Source organism: Bos mutus, chromosome 5 (assembly GCF_027580195.1).
Source record: "Bos mutus isolate GX-2022 chromosome 5, NWIPB_WYAK_1.1, whole genome shotgun sequence".
NCBI classification, from domain to species: domain Eukaryota; kingdom Metazoa; phylum Chordata; class Mammalia; order Artiodactyla; family Bovidae; genus Bos; species Bos mutus.
The window spans coordinates 107,243,229-107,259,998 of record NC_091621.1 but is presented as its reverse complement, the minus strand read 5'-3'; the positions used below and the strand labels follow the sequence as shown (position 1 = coordinate 107,259,998).

The 16,770-nt window shown below is 54.5% G+C and overlaps 1 protein-coding gene across 1 annotated transcript; it reads right to left on the bottom strand.

Annotated features, from left to right (window-relative positions):
- Positions 1 to 2,851: 2,851 nt before the first annotated feature.
- CENPM (centromere protein M) lies at positions 2,852 to 15,114 on the bottom strand. Its single transcript, XM_005907182.3, is given in 7 exon segments — positions 2,852 to 3,414; positions 3,417 to 3,525; positions 8,590 to 8,681; positions 9,907 to 9,986; positions 11,962 to 12,054; positions 14,352 to 14,431; positions 14,967 to 15,114. Coding segments are annotated over 7 exon segments (540 nt in total). The 5' UTR covers positions 15,024 to 15,114; the 3' UTR covers positions 2,852 to 3,385.
- Positions 15,115 to 16,770: the final 1,656 nt, after the last annotated feature.

Sequence of the window (16,770 nt, the reverse complement as noted above, 5' to 3'; positions counted from 1 at the left end):
AACCCCCGGGGCCACCATCTGCGGAGGGCGTGGAGGGCCAGACCCTGGCAGGTGCGGTGCCTGGCCCTTGGGTTTCTCTGAGCCTCTCGAGGACCTCGCCAGGCTGCGGGGCCCGGGGGTGGGAAGTGAGCCGCTCCAGGTCATGCTGCAGGTTGGCCGCAGACCCTGAGGCAGTGGGACGCAAAGGCCGGGTCCTTTCCCACTGCATCACTTCCCCTCTGTGGCCAGGCTGCTCTGTCTTAGCCACAGCCCCAGGCCGCCCCTGCCTCTGCTCGCTGAGGGGTGGCAGAGACGCAGGTGCCAGGCTCGGAGCCCCCTCCTGGGCTGGGAGGGGAAATAGTGTCAGCCCGGGCCCGGGATGCCTGGGTCTGGGTTGCCTTCTACAGAGAGCCTGAGACCCTGGGGCCTGGGCTCGAGGGCTGCCCGCAACCAGGTGGCCTGGAGACCCAAAGAAACCTGTGCCCCTGAGTGTGCCCTGCCCCTCTGGCAGCCTCAATGCCTCACCCTCGTGGTGTGGGGCCCCGATGCCCCCCTCCCTCCCCTGTGTTCTCAGGGAGCATGGAGCCTCAGGCTGCCCACTGCCTTGGACCTGCTGCCCAGGGGTCCATGCCCACCATCAGTAACCACCTCCGACGTGACCGCCCGTGACTGTGGCCAGCCTGAGGTCTTTGAATAGCTTTGAGGTTTTTTTTTGTTTGTTTAACATCACAGCTTCTCGCTCTCGGTCCTCACAAGTGGTTGGAAGAGAGGCATCAGTTAGCCTGACCCCAAGCTACAGACGAGGAAACGCAGGCACATCGAGCATGAGAGTCAAGGGCAGCCTTTCCCATCTCCCTCCCTGGCACCAGGCACCTGTGCTGGGCACCACAGGGGCGTCAATACAGGCCCTCCTTCACTTCCCTCCGTCACACGGGCTCCCAGACAGGGTCGCTGGCCTCCACTCGCTGGCTGGCTCCCGGGCCCTGAGGGCTCAGCTCCACTGTGAGGCAGAGGCAGGGTTCCAGGGTTCCGGGGCCCCCTCTGAGCTCGCTGGAGCCTTGACAGCATGGAGCTCCCCCAGCATTTGGAAGGCTCCCAGGTCCTCGGCTGGAAAATGTGATGCCATTTCTCTTGTTAAATGGCACCAGGTGGCGAAGAAAATGTGGCACAGGCACCAGAGAGAGAGAGAGGGAGAGAGAGCCCCGTGTTGGCTGGGGGCGGGGAGGGGGTATGGAGGACCCTATTTGACTCCATCCCAGATGTGGCAGGCAGGGCGTACCCACACCCCTGCTCGCTCCTGCTTGGACACCTCGGCCCGTGACCCTCCACTCCCCTCCAGCAGCCCTGCGGGGCCCCAACCTTTATGGCCCAGGCTCCGAGGGGCTGAAGACAAGGCTGGTTTCTAGGACCCCAGGTCCTTCTGGGAAGCTGACCTCCTGAGCCTCGGCTGATCCTGTCCATCCCCGCGGAGACCCACTCCCCACCTCGGCACAGAAGGGGGCCTCCCTCCCCAGATGCGGAGGGAGTTCTGGGCTGGAGCCCCAGGCTCCTACCCTGCTCCCCGCCCTCCCCTCCACGAGGCCTGCCCGCCCCTGTGCTAACGGGCCCCAGCAGGTGGGAATGGCTCTTCAGGGCGCTTTCTCTGGCACAAGGCCCGCGTGTCCACCATTTCTGGGTTCTCACTGCCCAGTAGACATGACCACACCTCTGTTCAATGATTGGGCGCACAAGAGAACAACCAGAGAGAAAAAGCAGAGCACTGGGCCCAGGGCTGGGCTCTGCCTTCGATTACCTGTGTGGCTGTGGGTATGCCTCTGATGACAACAGTCTCAGTTTCGTTAAATGTAAAATGGGGAAACACTGTCAACTTCACACAGGTCTGCGGGGAGGGCGGGTGGCAGGAGCGACTGTGAGAAGCGCTCGGTAAAGCGTGAAGCTCTGCGGAGGTCGGGGTGACGTCTGAGACCTGAACCGAAATCACCGCAGCTGAGGTTCTCGATGGGGGGGTGCCTGGAAGACCAGCCAGGCCTCGGCAAACTTTACTGAGCAAGCACAGGGGTGGAGAGGAGCCCAGGGAGAGGAGAAAGGTGGGTCCCACCCTCATGACTCCTGCACCGAGGTTCAGGTTGGCCCATCCGTCAGTGAAGTGCGTGAGCTGCGGCTGCCATGGCGACATCAAAACAGAGGCCCTGCGGCGTTGGCACTGCCCAGGGCATCAAGCAGGGCCCGTCCTGAGGCCTGAGGATGGAGGGGGGCTGGGAGGGCACTGGCATGCTCCAAGGAAACCAGGACCTAGCTCTCTTCCTCTCCCACCAGACCTCCTCCTCACCCAAGCTCCCACGGGAGTGTCCAGCCGGCCACAGGGGCACGGCTGCAGCTCACACCTGGCTGCCAGGGTTTCTGCAGCCTCATTCAGCATGGCCACAGATTCTAATTAGACCCCGAGAAGAAGGAAAGCGGGCGTCTTCACACAGTCTCTCGCGGCCAGCCCAGAAACCCGCCCTCGGTCAGGCTCTCTCACTCAAGACTTCATGGTGTAATTCCTGGATGTGCACCAGCTTTGTAACTTAGCTCTGTGTGATTTCACATAATAGTTCAAGTGTTCGTGGAGTGCTTACCTGGCGCCGTGCAAGCATTCACACATTTACTATGAAATGCATGGAGCACAAACAAGCGCAGGAGTAACACAATACACCTCAGGCGCCTCACCTTTACCACCATGTCCCTCAACCCTTACGATGCCAGCAAGGTAAGCTGAACAATCTCCATCTAACACCTGGAGAAACTGAGGCTCCGCAGGTCCCATAAGAATGGCAAGGCCAGGATGTGCTGTCGGACTAGGCTCATAGAGTTCAAGCTCCCACTGCCCAACTCTTTTTAAAATATTTATTTATTTGGCTGCACCGGGTCTTAGTTGAGGCATGAAGGGTCTTTAGTTGTGACATGTAGGATCTAGTTCCCTGACCAGGGGTCGAATCCAGGCCCTCAGCATTGGGAGCGCAGTCTTAGCCACTGACCACCACGGAAGTCCTTACCCACTCTGACTCTTAACTGTTTGGAGTCAGTTTCCTCATCTACAAAATCAAAGTGGTGGATGAGTTCAGTGATGTTCAAACTTTTAGCCATGGACCCTTTGTTCAAACGAAGTCTCGAGAGGAAAGACGTCAGATGGATGAAGACTTGGGGCTCTGCTGGGGTGGGCATGAGAGGGGTGGGGGGCCGGAATCTGACCAGCTGGACTGTCCCCGCTGCCTCCCCGGCACTTCCTGTTGGAACACGAGGACTCTGGGCCCTGAGGGAACTGCCCGATGACCCAGGCCTGCCAAGCCTTGGCACCGTCTCCAGCAACAGTGACTGTCAGCCTGGGCACCCAGCCGTAGGGGAGGGTGGCCGGGGGCTGGGGGCCTCACAGGTCCTCCAGGGAGGGGTTCTCGAGCCCCTCATCAGGGACAGCAGGTTCAGGGCCGAGACGCCAGGCACGTGGCCCGCGCAGATCTGCAGCAGGCGGACCAGGCGCTGCGCCATGGCGGCACGGAAGTCTTCTATCTGCAGAGGAGGAGACAGGACCCCAGTGAGGCGGTGGCCAGAGGGGAGCTGGGAGCGGAGACACGGGGACAGCCATAGGCACTGCTGCCCCCAGGGCCACCCCCTGTCCGCGCCACACCTCACCGAGCAGCTTCCAACCACCTCAGCTTATGGAAACCCTTCAGACACCCTCCAGGGACATCAGAGACGCTGACCCCTACTCCAGAAGAAACGAAGGCTCAGCAGGCGGGGCTGGCGGGGTCAGCAACACCGTCCAGAGGCATGGTGGGCAACTGTCAAGCTGGGGTCTGAACCAGGGCTACTCCCAACCAATGCTGAGGCGGCACCCCCTGGGATGTCTCTGAGACAGACACGCCCAGGTTGGAAAGGAGGGGTGGGGAGAGTGGTCCTCACGGAGGACAGGGAGGTGCCATCAACAGATGGTCCCTACCCGGAAGGGCTAGTGGGCCCAGAGGAGCCGTGGGATTAGGCAGAGGTAATCAGACTGTATGATGTGAGAGTTGGACTATAAGGAAAGCTGAGCACCGAAGAATTGATGCTTTTGAACTGTGGTGTTGGAGAAGACTCTTGAGAGTCCCTTGGACTGCAAGGAGATCCAACCAGTCCATCCTAAAGGAGGTCAGTCCTGGGTGTTCTTTGGAAGGACTGATGCTGAAGCTGAAACGCCAATACTTTGGCCACCTGATGCAGAGCTGACTCATTTGAAAAGACCCTGACGCTGGGAAAGACTGAGGGCAGGAGGAGAAGGGGACGACAGAGGATGAGATGGTTGGATGGCATCACCGACACAATGGACATGGGTTTGGATGGACTCCAGGAGTTGGTGATAGACAGGGAGGCCTGGCGTGCTGCGGTTCATGGGGTCAGAAAGAGTTGGACACGACTGAGAGACTGAACTGAACTGAATCAGACTGTGCGAAGGCCCCAGCTGGCATGGGCGAATGAGCTGCTCCAGAAAGGTAGAAGAATAAACGGTGATGCTCAGATGGCGTCCCCCGACCAATAAGTGGCCTCAGAGAACCTCCTCCTCCTCTTCCTGTTCCCTCTCTAACTGGGGAAAGGGCGCCACCATCTGCCCAGTCACCCAAGCTAGAGCCGGGACATCCTAAAGGCCCCCTGCTCTTACTCTACCTTGTCACCTGTGAGTCCTGGGTTCCAAGTCCAGGGGCGACATCTCAGTCCTCACACACTGGCCTCATTCTCAGCGGGGTCTCCTCTTAGTGGAGTCTGAGGCAGCTGCTGCCTCCCTGGCAGGCCATTTCTCCCTGGCTCCTGGGACCCACCGGCCCCCAGCTTTTCCTCCCACCTCTCAGGTCGCTCCCTGCTCTGTGTAACACCTCACGACTGGGGCGGGGGTGGGGAGCAGGGGGCAGGGCTTCTCAGGCTGAAAACTCCAGAATTGACTCTGACTCTTCTTCCTCTCCTGTCTCACAGGCAGGCCATCCACACACCTGTAGCCCAACCCTGGAAACACCCAGCATCAGAGACCATTCCAACTCCCCCTTCCCTGGCCACCACAGAGCCCAGACCACTCTGAACCCAGTCCCCAGGCCCCTCTCCCTATTTCTGCCCTTGCGTCCCTTCAGTCTACTCTTCTCCCAACAGCTGGAGGGGACCCATTCAAAACCCAAGTCGGGCTGCGGCCCTCCCTGGCCCCATACGCCTCCGCTGCCCCAGTCTAACTCAGAGTGAAAGCCACCATGCCTTTACTGCGACCCACAGAGCCCTGCTGTCTGGCCCAGTGTCAGTCCCCCGGCTCTGCTCCAGGCGCCCATGGCTCCCTGTGGACCCTGAACACGGCAGGCAGCGTCCAAACTCAGGGCCTCTGCACCTGCAGTTTCTCCAGCCTCGTGGGCTTTTCCACCAGGAGGCGCCTCCCTTATGTCTTCACTTAAAGGTCAGATTTTTAGGGAGTCCCTTCACCCCCTATTTAAATCCTGTTGCTTTACCACCACCTGACATGTCACATCACCATGCCCTAACACATCATGCATTCTACTTCCTTACCGTGTTTCCTCCACTAGAACAGGATTGGGAGTGTTAACACTGCTTTGTTCTATGCTGCCTCCCGAGAGCCGAGAACAACACTGGACAGGCTGTAGGTTATGTTAAGAAATATCTGTTAAAGAAACCCTCTGGGCTTTGTGGCCTTGGCCTCCGAACAGTCCCTCCAAATGGCCGCTGCTCTCACTCAGGCTCCACAGTCTGCTTCCTGCAGCCTCGTCCCCGGCCTCCTGCCTCTGGCTGGGCCTCCTCCCTCTGGCTGGGCCTCCTCCCATCCACACACCTTACTCCAGAGACGTGACCCCCAGAGAGCTGAGCCCATTGTGACTGCCCCGATGCTGATGGGAAGGAACGGGTGGACTCACTGCCTGGCTTCCAAAGCCCTGCGGATACGCCTGCCACAGCAGGTGTGACGTGCGGTCTATTTCCCTCCATTGAGGGGCAGGACCAATGTCGGAGGCATCTGGTTCTCAGGGACTCACACAGGGCCTAGTAGCAGAGCTGGAAAATAACTGCCCTGGATGAATCCCGCACCTCCCTGGGTGTGTTTCCTGTCCTGTAAAACGGGGCCAGTGTTTCTTGCCATGCAAAGGCCTCAAAACACAATGAGGCTCCAGCTCATGACGTGGGGGAAAGTGCCCCGGACAGGACCGCACAGGTACCAGGCACACTGGCTGTCCAAACACTGGGTACATCGGATGAGAGGATGCCAGGCTTAGGTTCTCAGCCCACCGGCTCCAGGCTGGAAATAGGAAGTCAGCCACAAACCTTTTCTTGGTGGTTCAGATGGTAAAGAATCTACCTGCCAATGCAGGAGACCCAAGTTTAATCCCTGGGTTGGGAAGATCCCCTGGAGTAGGGCATGGCAACCCACTCCAGTATTCTTGCCTGTAGAATTCCATGGACAGAGGAGCCTGGCGGACTACCGTCCATGGGATCTCAGAAGAGTCAGACACAACTGAGCAACTACCGTTCTCAGGCTAGAGGGCAACACAGGACCTGGTACAGCCTGCCACCTCCTGGCCGCACGCAGAACTGCACCACCACGCACCCGTCTGCTGTGGATTGCCATTCCCCTTGAGAGCTAAGAAAAGGAAGGCCGTGCGAGTTATCAGTGTGTGTGTGTGCGCGCGCGCGCGCGCGCGCGCGTGTGTTGAGGGGAGGGGCTGACTTGTTCAAAGCCATGCAGCCAGCCCGCTAAGCCAGGAAAGAGTCAGCGGCACACCAACCTGGCTCTTCTGCTGACTTACTCGCTGTGTGACTGTGAGCGTGCCGCCTCTCCTGTTGTGAGCAAAGCCAGCAAGGACGGGCACCTCAGGGTGCCTCAGGTCCTACCTGTGAGGTCAGAGCCTTGGTCAAGTCGGGGTTCTTAAAACAGCGATCAGGTGTGAAACACAGATCTGTGGCAGAGCAGTATGTGCATCTTAAGCGACACACTGAGTAAGAGGCCCTGCTGCTGCTAAGTCACTTCAGTCGTGTCCGACCCTGTGCGACCCCATAGACGGCAGCCCACCAGGCTCCTCCATCCCTGGGATTCTCCAGGCAAGAACACTGGAGTGGGTTGCCATTTCCTTCTCCAATGCGTGTGAAAAGTGAAAGTGAAGTCACTCAGTCGTGTCCGACTCTTAGCGACCCCATGGACTGCAGCCCACCAGGCTCCTCCGTCCATGGGATTTTCCAGGCAAGAGTACTGGAGTGGGGTGCCGTTGCCTTCTCCAAAGAGGCCCTAGAACAGGTCTAACAGCTTCTGCAGAATCGCAGAAGCTCATGGGGTCCACCGCGTCCCCACAGGACGTGCCAGTGTCTGCTGCTTCTGTTGCTAACAATCACAGGCTCTGCTAACACTACTGTCGCCTCCCATCTACATTCATAATGTTAAATTCCTCCTAGAGGTTAGTGAAAACAGAAGTAATTTTTTTTCTTGTCCAAAGCCACAACTCCCCTGAATTCTTCTCCCTTCAGAATAGAGGGGTCCATAGACCCTGAAATGCTTCTCCCTTCAGACCAGAGAGGTCCATAGACCCCGGCGTCAGCACTTCTGGTCTAGATGGTGAGGAAGGACCACACACTGACTCAGCTCCTTCTGCACCACATCACTTGGCCTTTGGGGACAGGCATAAGACCCAGAACAGAAACACAAATCTTTAAAATGAACCTCAAAACCAGTAAACCTAACTTATATGGGGAAAGAGTCGGAAAAAGAACGGATACATGTATACCTGAATCACTTTGCTGTACACTGAAACTAACACAGCACTGTAAATCAATATACTCCAGTATAAAAAATAGACAGAACCCTAAAGCAACTGAGCGGGTCTGGTGTGCAGGTGGGGCAGCCCAGGACCCGGGAGCCCTCAGCAGACCCCCAGAGGGAGCAGAATCAACTCTTGCCGAGAACCCTTTAGCAAAATGTCTTCAGGCTCCACACTACACACAGAGAGGCTGGAGAGCGAAACTCATCGGCAAAGCAGAAATCTGCTGTACCACCCTCACAGCTAGGATTCAGCTTGTGAGAAACCCCAGGAGAAGCGAGTCAGGGCAGAACCAACATCACATGTATCCATTCAGCCATCCATCCACCTATCCACCCAACTTCCACCCTTGCTGCCTGCTGGACCCTCTGCCCCAGGCTGGGAGCAGACAAGGTCTGCGATCCAGGGAGGTAAGGGGGAATGGAGGGCATCCTGACTGCTGGTTAATGAGACAGACAGGATGCCTGGCCTCACAGCTCTTACATCCCGGCAGGAAAAGTGAGATATTAACAGGGACCCATAGACACACACACAAGACTTGGTCATGAGTACAGAGAAAAATGTCAAAGCATTGGCACCTGGTGCACAAACGGAACTCAAGATGTCACCCTACTTTACAGGGGTGCACCCAAGGCTTACGGTGACCCACCCACGGACAGTGAGTGGAAAAGCCAGGATTCCAACGAGGATCTGGCCTCCACATCAGGAGCCCCTTTGCTCAGGTACTCATGATCCTCCAAGAAGCACCCCGCCATGCCCTCTGTGTTCTGACTGTGCCATCCCATGGCCCACGTGAGCAGGTCCTCACCTCTAGGTCACAGAAGAGCAGGGGGCTCCGGTAGGTGTGGGCCAGCTTGACCACGGTGTTCCGGTGGATGCTGCAGTGGCTGTCCCGCCCAGCTGCAAAGAAGCCACGCCGGTCACCTCCACCTCATGGCTATGATGGAGGAGGCACTGGGCCCAGGAGGTCACGTCTCCTCTCTGGGCCACAGTTTCTACCTTCTTTTCAGGGCAGTCAAGATCATCAGATCAGAAAACAGGCTAAAGGGACTTGATAGAGTCGGAATAAACCCATGAGTTTCTTCGTCTATGAAATGAGGAGCATAACAGCACCTACTCTGCTGAGTTACTAGAGAAAGCCCGTGAGCGAATACAGAGAAGTGACCTGGCATTCACTTCTCCACCAAAGCTTACTGAGAATAATGGGAGCCAGGCCCTTCACGCCAGGAGCTCGCAGTGCAGCTGGGGGAGGCGGGCAGACACACCATCAGTGTAGGCAGAAGGGTGAGGAGTCTGACAGAGGCCTGCATGGACACCCTGAGGGCCCAGACAGCAGGGCTGGTCAGGAAGGTGTCCCCCAGGGGGCAGAAAATGGGGGTCAGGCACATAAAAAGGAGGAAAAACTATTTATGAGAAGCCACATGGTATAATCATTAAAGGCGTGGGCCCTGGAACATGACCAGCTAAGTATGAATTCTGCTCTACCACTGTCTAGCTATGGAGCCTTGGACGAGTTACCTAACCGCATGACCAGCTTCCTTCGCCATAAAAGAGAAACAACAGTACCTACCTCAATAGTACTTTTTGTGAAAATTAAGTGATACAGAAACAAAGCACTTCGACAGAGTCTGGTCTATAGTGAGTACTCAATATAGGTTAGCTATATTTTTTTAAGTTTTTTTTTTTAATGTGGATCATTTTTAAAGTTTCTATTGAATTTGTTACAATATTGTTCCTGTCTTATGTTTTGGTTCTTTGGCCAGATGGCATGTGGGATCTTAGCTGCCTGACCAGGGACTGAAGCCTCACCCCCTGCACTGGAAGGCAAATTCTTACCCACTCGAGTGCCAGGGAAGTCCCCGAGGTTAGCTACTATTATTTCCACTGTTAACATTACAGAGTCTCGGAGAACTATCTGAAGAAGAGTAACAGGAGATGAGCCACCAGGCACCCCAGGGCAATGATCTCGGCAGAATTAACCTGGCAGAACGATCAGCTCCGACTTGCTTTATGGAGACAGACAGCAGTCAGATTCCAAAGCCCACGGCCTCCCCATCACCCAGGCTGCCTCTGCACGGAGTCTACCACGGGCGCACCCACGGCAGCAGGCAGGGGAGGCACTCACCCCCCGTGGCGAGGAAGGCCACCTTCCCCAGGAAGAAGGCCGCGTCCAGGTGGCACAGGGACTCCTCCACGCTCTGCAGGCTGGGGCGGCCAGGCCAGGGCAAGAAAACAAGCAGAGGACATACCTCACAACAGAGAAGGCAGAAGAAACCCCCACGCCTCTGATCCCAGAGAGGCCAGGGCATAAGACGAGGGTGACGGGAGACAGCCCTGGAGGAACACTTTGTCCTTTTGTAGCTTTAAACTGCTTCTAATTACAAAGTGAGTCAAGTCTGTGAAATGATCAAATAGTAAATACTGGTGTACAAGTAAAAAGTAAAACTCCCTGTCTCCAGCACCACCTCTAGTTTTAACTCCCCAGAGATGACTGCCACAATAGTTTGGGGTGTGATTCTTCTGGAATTTTCTTCATATGCAAATCCAGACAGTGATATGTATAAGCAGCCAGTTAGGTCTAATTGGGTTCGATGTCTCTGTTACATTCTTTGGAATGACCACACTGTACCCCAAACTAACTGCCTGCCCTGTGGTGGACATTTAATGGTCTCTACTTTTTCACCTTCACAAAGAGCGCTGCATGAATATTGTTTCCTACGTCTCCTACTAAGCAGATGTTTCTGTAGAACAGACGCTGGAAGTAGAAGGGCTGTCTTTTTTTTTTAAGTATGTGTCTTTTTAAAGTGTGGATAACTATTGCTGAATTGCTTTCCAGTAAAATGACAGCGATTTTAAGTCATATCAGTTGTATGAAAACACTCTTTTCCTCTAAACAAGGGCACCTTGACCTGCTGGGTTGAGGCTTTCACTCACTGGTGTCCAGGGAGTGATCAAAGACTGTTGTCTTCCAGGCCAAAAGCCATCTCAGTAGGGCTTCATGAATGAACAAGGCCTGAGACCAACAGCCCTATGGCGCAGACGGTTCTCCAGTGTCCCTTCTGGTAAACAGAGAGGCCTCACCCAAACAGCAGCAGACCTGTGAGCCAAGGGAGCCCACAGCAGGTCTCAGCCCTTTCTTGCCCCACCTGGGCCTAAGTCCCTGCTGACTGGTTCCCAGCGGTCAGGTCGTGTGGTCTGGACCCAATCCTTGTGTCTGCTGTCTCCGTGCCCCCCGGTTTTCAGGCGTTTCTCCCACAGCCTTCCCTTATCCCCCACCACAGGACTAGGTATCTGCCCTGGTTTCTGTGCTGGACCCTGTGTCCTCAGCCAGCTGTCTCCAGGAAGGAGGGGAGACCTTCCACCTGTATTCCCTAGGTCGGCTGCAGTCCTGACCCCAGGGCTGCCAGCACTGTGGGGAGGCCAGGCCAGGCCACAGGCATGAACATCACCCACGCTGCCACTGCCCCAGCCCTAGAGTGGACTGGGCTCTGACCCCGCGCAGGCCTGGACGGTCCTCCACACACGCTGTGCTCCTGCCTTTACACCAGCCCTCCGCCTGGGACATCGCTCACGGTCACCCTTGCCTGGCTAACGCCTCCTCACCTCTCAGGTGGTTTTTAACTGACTGATTGCCGTGTGTGGCTTCTGTGCTCTTAGTTCCCCGACCAGGGACTGAACCCAGGCCCCCACAGCGAAAGCGTTGAGTCTTAACCACTGAACCGCCAGGTAATTCCCTCCGGTGTCTATGTAGATGTCACCTCCGCCAGGAAGTCTAGCTTGACCTAAGTCCTCAGAGGCAGAGATCTTGTCCAGGCTCTCACAGTCCCAGGCTTCCCCCTTTGACAGTACACTTCACAGGTACTGTAAGTGTCTGTTCAAAAGTCTAGATTCTCCCCTAACGGACCTTGTTCTCAAGGTCCGTCTCACTCACATCTGTGCTGCTCTCAGGGAGGCAGAGTGGCCCCAGCGAGCATTAGACAAATGACAGGTGACACCGCTGGCATGTGTCAGCGTCTTCTAAACATCTGGCGTTGGCGCTGGCTCCTCCCTCCTCACCGTCTAGGCTGCCCCCAGACAGCCTCTCCCATTCTCCTCTCCTTCCCTTGACAAGTGAGGCCACCATCCCAGCACAGCCCTAAGGCGCCCCTGAGCACTGACAGCCCCATCCCCTGGCTCTCACCTGAGTTTGCTGTGCAGGTTGACCACGAACACAATCAAGTCAATTCGGGGCCGATTCACGCTGCACGGCAGAGGGAGGGACCTTGCTAAGTGGCTGAAAAACAAGAGATTGCAGTACTCAAGGTACATGTGCCCACATCACAATGACCGTTCACACGCTACCCTTTGTAGGGGAAGAGGCTGTAAAAAGCTCCTCCCCTATTCACCTGAAGCTTCTATGTGTGTTTTAAAAATATTTATTTATTTGGCTGTGCCAAGTCTTAGTTGTGGCACGCAGAATCTTCGATCTTTGTTGCTGTATGTGGGATCTGCGTTGCTGTATGTGGGATCTGTGTTGCTGTATGTGGGATCTTTGTTGCTGTATGTGGGATCTGCGTTGCTGTATGTGGGATCTTTGTTGCTGTATGTGGGATCTTTGTTGCTGTATGTGGGATCTGCGTTGCTGTATGTGGGATCTGTGTTGCTGTATGTGGGATCTGTGTTGCTGTATGTGGGATCTGCGTTGCTGTATGTGGGATCTGCGTTGCTGTATGTGGGATCTGTGTTGCTGTATGTGGGATCTGTGTTGCTGTATGTGGGATCTGTGTTGCTGTATGTGGGATCTTTGCATCCTGCAGGAATTTTTTTTTCTTAGTTGTGGCTTGTGGGATCTAATCCCCGACCAGGGATCAAACCCGACCCCCCTGCATTAGGAGCATGGGGCTTTAGCCACTGTACCACCAGGGAAGCCCCACAGGAAGCTTTTGTGGGCAAGACTCCTCAAGTGAGCACAGAGGCAGGGCAGAGCTGTTCTTATTCAGATTACCCCTGCTTTACTCTCCCTGCCAGAAAGTTTAGTAACTGCTTTGGCAAGACGGGGTTTGGGATATAAGATGGCATCTAGCCATCTATCCTGAATGCTGGGAGGGAGGCCAGGCTCAGAAGGGAAGGGGAAGGTGTTAGACTATGAAGTTTAGGGGTTAAGACTGAAGCCCTTTGGAGTGAGATAGAAGTGGGTTTAAATCCCAGTCTGTCAACTATCAGCTGTGTGACACTGGGAAGTCACCCTCAACATTCTTGTAAGTACCTGGTCTCAGATTGTCAAATACCCACCTGAAGCGGTTTTTTTTTTGAATCCTCTATTTCTGCCCATTTCCATTTATTCCTATTACTCATCTGCCCCTACCCCTCAGCTTCTAATTCAAGAATACCAAAAAGTATACAAAATATAACAAAAGTTAAAACACACACACACACTCCTAAAAGTTCAGTTACCTAAAAATTACTACTATTAGTGTTAGAACATTTTTCTAACTATCTTTCCATGTACAAATGTATACACATTCAGACACTAGACTATAGTAGATGGAATCTAGAAACAGGGTAATAGGATTTCCTTTTTTAGTAATGATTTCCATCTTGCTCAAGGAAGGCAATTTGGTCCACATTTTCCTTTAACTCTGATGCCAATTATTTTTTAATCTTTTCCTATTTCTGAGCTATGGGATTGAGTTTATCGGTGATTGTGTTTGGTGTTCTATAGCCTACGAGCCTGGTAAGACAGGTGGGGCACAGATGGACCCATAAACAATCTTTATCTCGAGGGAAAGACGATGTTCTCGCTAGGAAAGGGCATTTCCAATTCCCATAAAGGAAATACCCTTTAGATTTGGATCATTCAACACAGACCCTTGGAGCTTGTCTTTCAATCAGGGAGAATGACACCCACATATACTCAGTCACTTGACTCCTGCCAGCAGCTGTTTCTACTCCCTATCAGTTAGAAAAATGAAAGCAAAATATACTTTAGTCATCTTTTCTCCAAATTTGGGAAGTATCTGAGTAACTGTTCTGGGCCAAGTACTGCTCAAGGCAGTGGGGCTTCTTCACCAGTCAGTAAAAGTGAAAGTCCCTGCCCTCAAGGGGCTAACCTCAGGGCGGCAGACTGGAAACAAACAAATATGTGAATAAGGAAATTTCTTTTTTTTTTTTAAACAAGCTCTGGACAGTTTTATTAAAGAAAAATTGTACATGGTTTACTTTTCACCAGTCTGTTCTGGCATGCTTCTAATATCAGAATCACCTGGATCAATGATAGCCAGTGTGCATACTCTGTAATATTTTCCACATGCTGTGCCCAATTCAATATTATTGCCACTGTAGTGATGGACATCAGTTTTGGCCAACGTGGCATAATATGGAAATTTCTTTATAGTGACAAGTGCTAGAGGGAAACAGAAAAACTGGCGTGACAGAGGATGCTTTACACGGGGACAGATCACGCGTCAGGACGGAGACTCCGAGCGGTGGGTCAAAACTCGCCCCACCTGCGTCGGCCTCTCTGGCCTTCCGCTCCACCCCTCCCCGCTCTTCCAAGCCTGAGATTGGACATCTCTAGGGCAGGCTACTTACACCTTCAGCTCCGAGGTGCAGTCCGCCTTGAGCATCGAATCGGCCAGTTGCTGCAGAAGAGCATCCTCCGTGCCCACCAGCTGCCCAGAGAGAGAAGGCGGCCAATGGACCTCTGGATACAGCAGCCCCGCCGCTGGGCCCGGACGGCCGCGATCCCGGGATTCTGGCTGTAGCGCGCGAGGCACTTTTTACCGAGGGGACTACGGCAGGCATTGGTGAGGGTCTGAGGTTTGCATCCGCTCCGGTTCCGCTCACTACCCGCCCCCCACGCCCCCGAACCCTCCCTGGAACAGCCTGGTTTCTACCGGAGGCCTGACACGGATACAGGGGGAAAACCACAACCGCGTCTTAGACCGCCTGCATCCACCCTGCGCGCGGGCTCCCGGCCCAGCCGCTCCACCAATCGGAAACTCAGAAAGAGCACTTATTGGTGGAGACATCCCACGGCGTCAAGAGGGCAGCGAACTCTGATTGATTCAGAGAGAGGCTCTCCCGCCCACCACACTCCCGCCGGAGCAGCCCGGGCCAGAATCTGAGAGAGCCACAGAGGGCCTGGCCGCTAAGCGCGGCCCAGGAGGAAAGGCGGGCGCGGGAATCCGGGCTGCTGACGCCTACCAAGATGGTGGCCGTGTTCAGGCCAGGCAGCTTGTCCAGCGGCCGTAACGCCGACATCCCCGGTGACTGACGGAACTGCGGGTCGCACGGTGCGCGCCGGGCTTTCAAACAGCCCTCCGGCCCGGCCCTGGTGCGTAACCGCGGGTCACGTGACACCGTCTGGGCGGGGCTTCCTGTGGGGCGGGGCCGGGCAGGGCCTTCTTAAAGGAGACACTACCGCTGGGGGATAGCCGATTAACACGGAGAAGGCAGTGGCAACTTACTCCAGTACTCTTGCTTGGAAAATCCCATGGACGAAGGAGCCTGGTAGGCTGCAGTCCATGGGGTCTCGAAGAGTCGGACACTTACTGAGCGACTTCACTTTCACTTTTCACTTAAATGCATCGGAGAAGGAAATGGCAACCCACTCCAGTGTTCTTGCCTGGAGAACGGAGGAGCCTGGTGGGGACGGCGGGGCCTGGTGGGCTGCCGTCTATGGGGTCGCACAGAGTCGGACACGACTGAAGCGACTTAGCAGCAGCAGCCGATTAACAAACCATGTTGTGATAGTTTCAGGTGAGCAGAGAAGGGACTCAGCCATAGAAACACATGTATGCATTCCGCCCCACCCCCAAACCCTGCTCCCCTCCAGGCTGCCATATAACATTGAGCAGAGTTCCATATGCTAGACAGTAGCTCCTTTCTAAGGGGAAGTTTTCCACTGCTGGCCCTAGGCACCAAAGGTGCTGCCTTCGAGACAGGACTTTTATTTCACTCCTGGGAGAAAGACGGTATTCAGTGATTTGTTTATTCATTTTTCCTTCACTCATGATCATTCCAGGTGCTCTTGTTCAGTCACTCAGATCAGATCAGATCAGATCAGTGGCTCAGTCGTGTCCAACTCTTTGCGACCCCATGAATTGCAGTACGCCAGGCCTCCCTGTCCATCACCAACTCCCAGAGTTCACTCAGACTCACGTCCATTGAGTCAGTGATGCCATCCAGCCATCTCATCCTCTGTCGTCCCCTTCTCCTCCCACCCCCAATCCCTCCCAGCATCAGAGTCTTTTCCAATGAGTCAACTCTTCGCATGAGGTGGCCAAAGTACTGGAGTTTCAGCTTCAGCATCATTCCTTCCAAAGAAATCCCAGGGCTGATCTCCTTCAGAATGGACTGGTTGGATCTCCTTGCAGTCCAAGGGACTCTCAAGAGTCTTCTCCAACACCACAGTTCAAAAGCATCAATTCTTCGGCGCTCAGCTTTCTTCACAGTCCAACTCTCACATCCACACATGACCACTGGAAAAACCATAGCCTTGACTAGACGAACCTTTGTTGGCAAAGTAATGTCTCTGGTTTTGAATATGCTATCTAGGTTGGTCATAACTTTCCTTCCAAGGAGTAAGCGTCTTTTAATTTCATGGCTGCAGTCACCATCTGCAGTGATTTTGGAGCCCAGAAAAAGAAAGTCTGACACTGTTTCCACTGTTTCCCCATCTATTTCCCATGAAGTGGTGGGACCGGATGCCATGATCTTCATTTTCTGAATGTTGAGCTTTAAGCCAACTTTTTCACTCTCCACTTTCACTTTCATCAAGAGGCTTTTGAGTTCCTCTTCACTTTCTGCCATAAGGGTGGTGTCATCTGCATATCTGAGGTTATTGGTATCTCTCCCGGCAATCTTGATTCCAGCTTGTGTTTCTTCCAGTCCAGCGTTTCTCATGATGTACTCTGCATATAAGTTAAATAAACAGGGTGACAATATACAGCCTTGATGAACTCCTTTTCCTATTTGGAACCAGTCTGTTGTTCCATGTCCAGTTCTA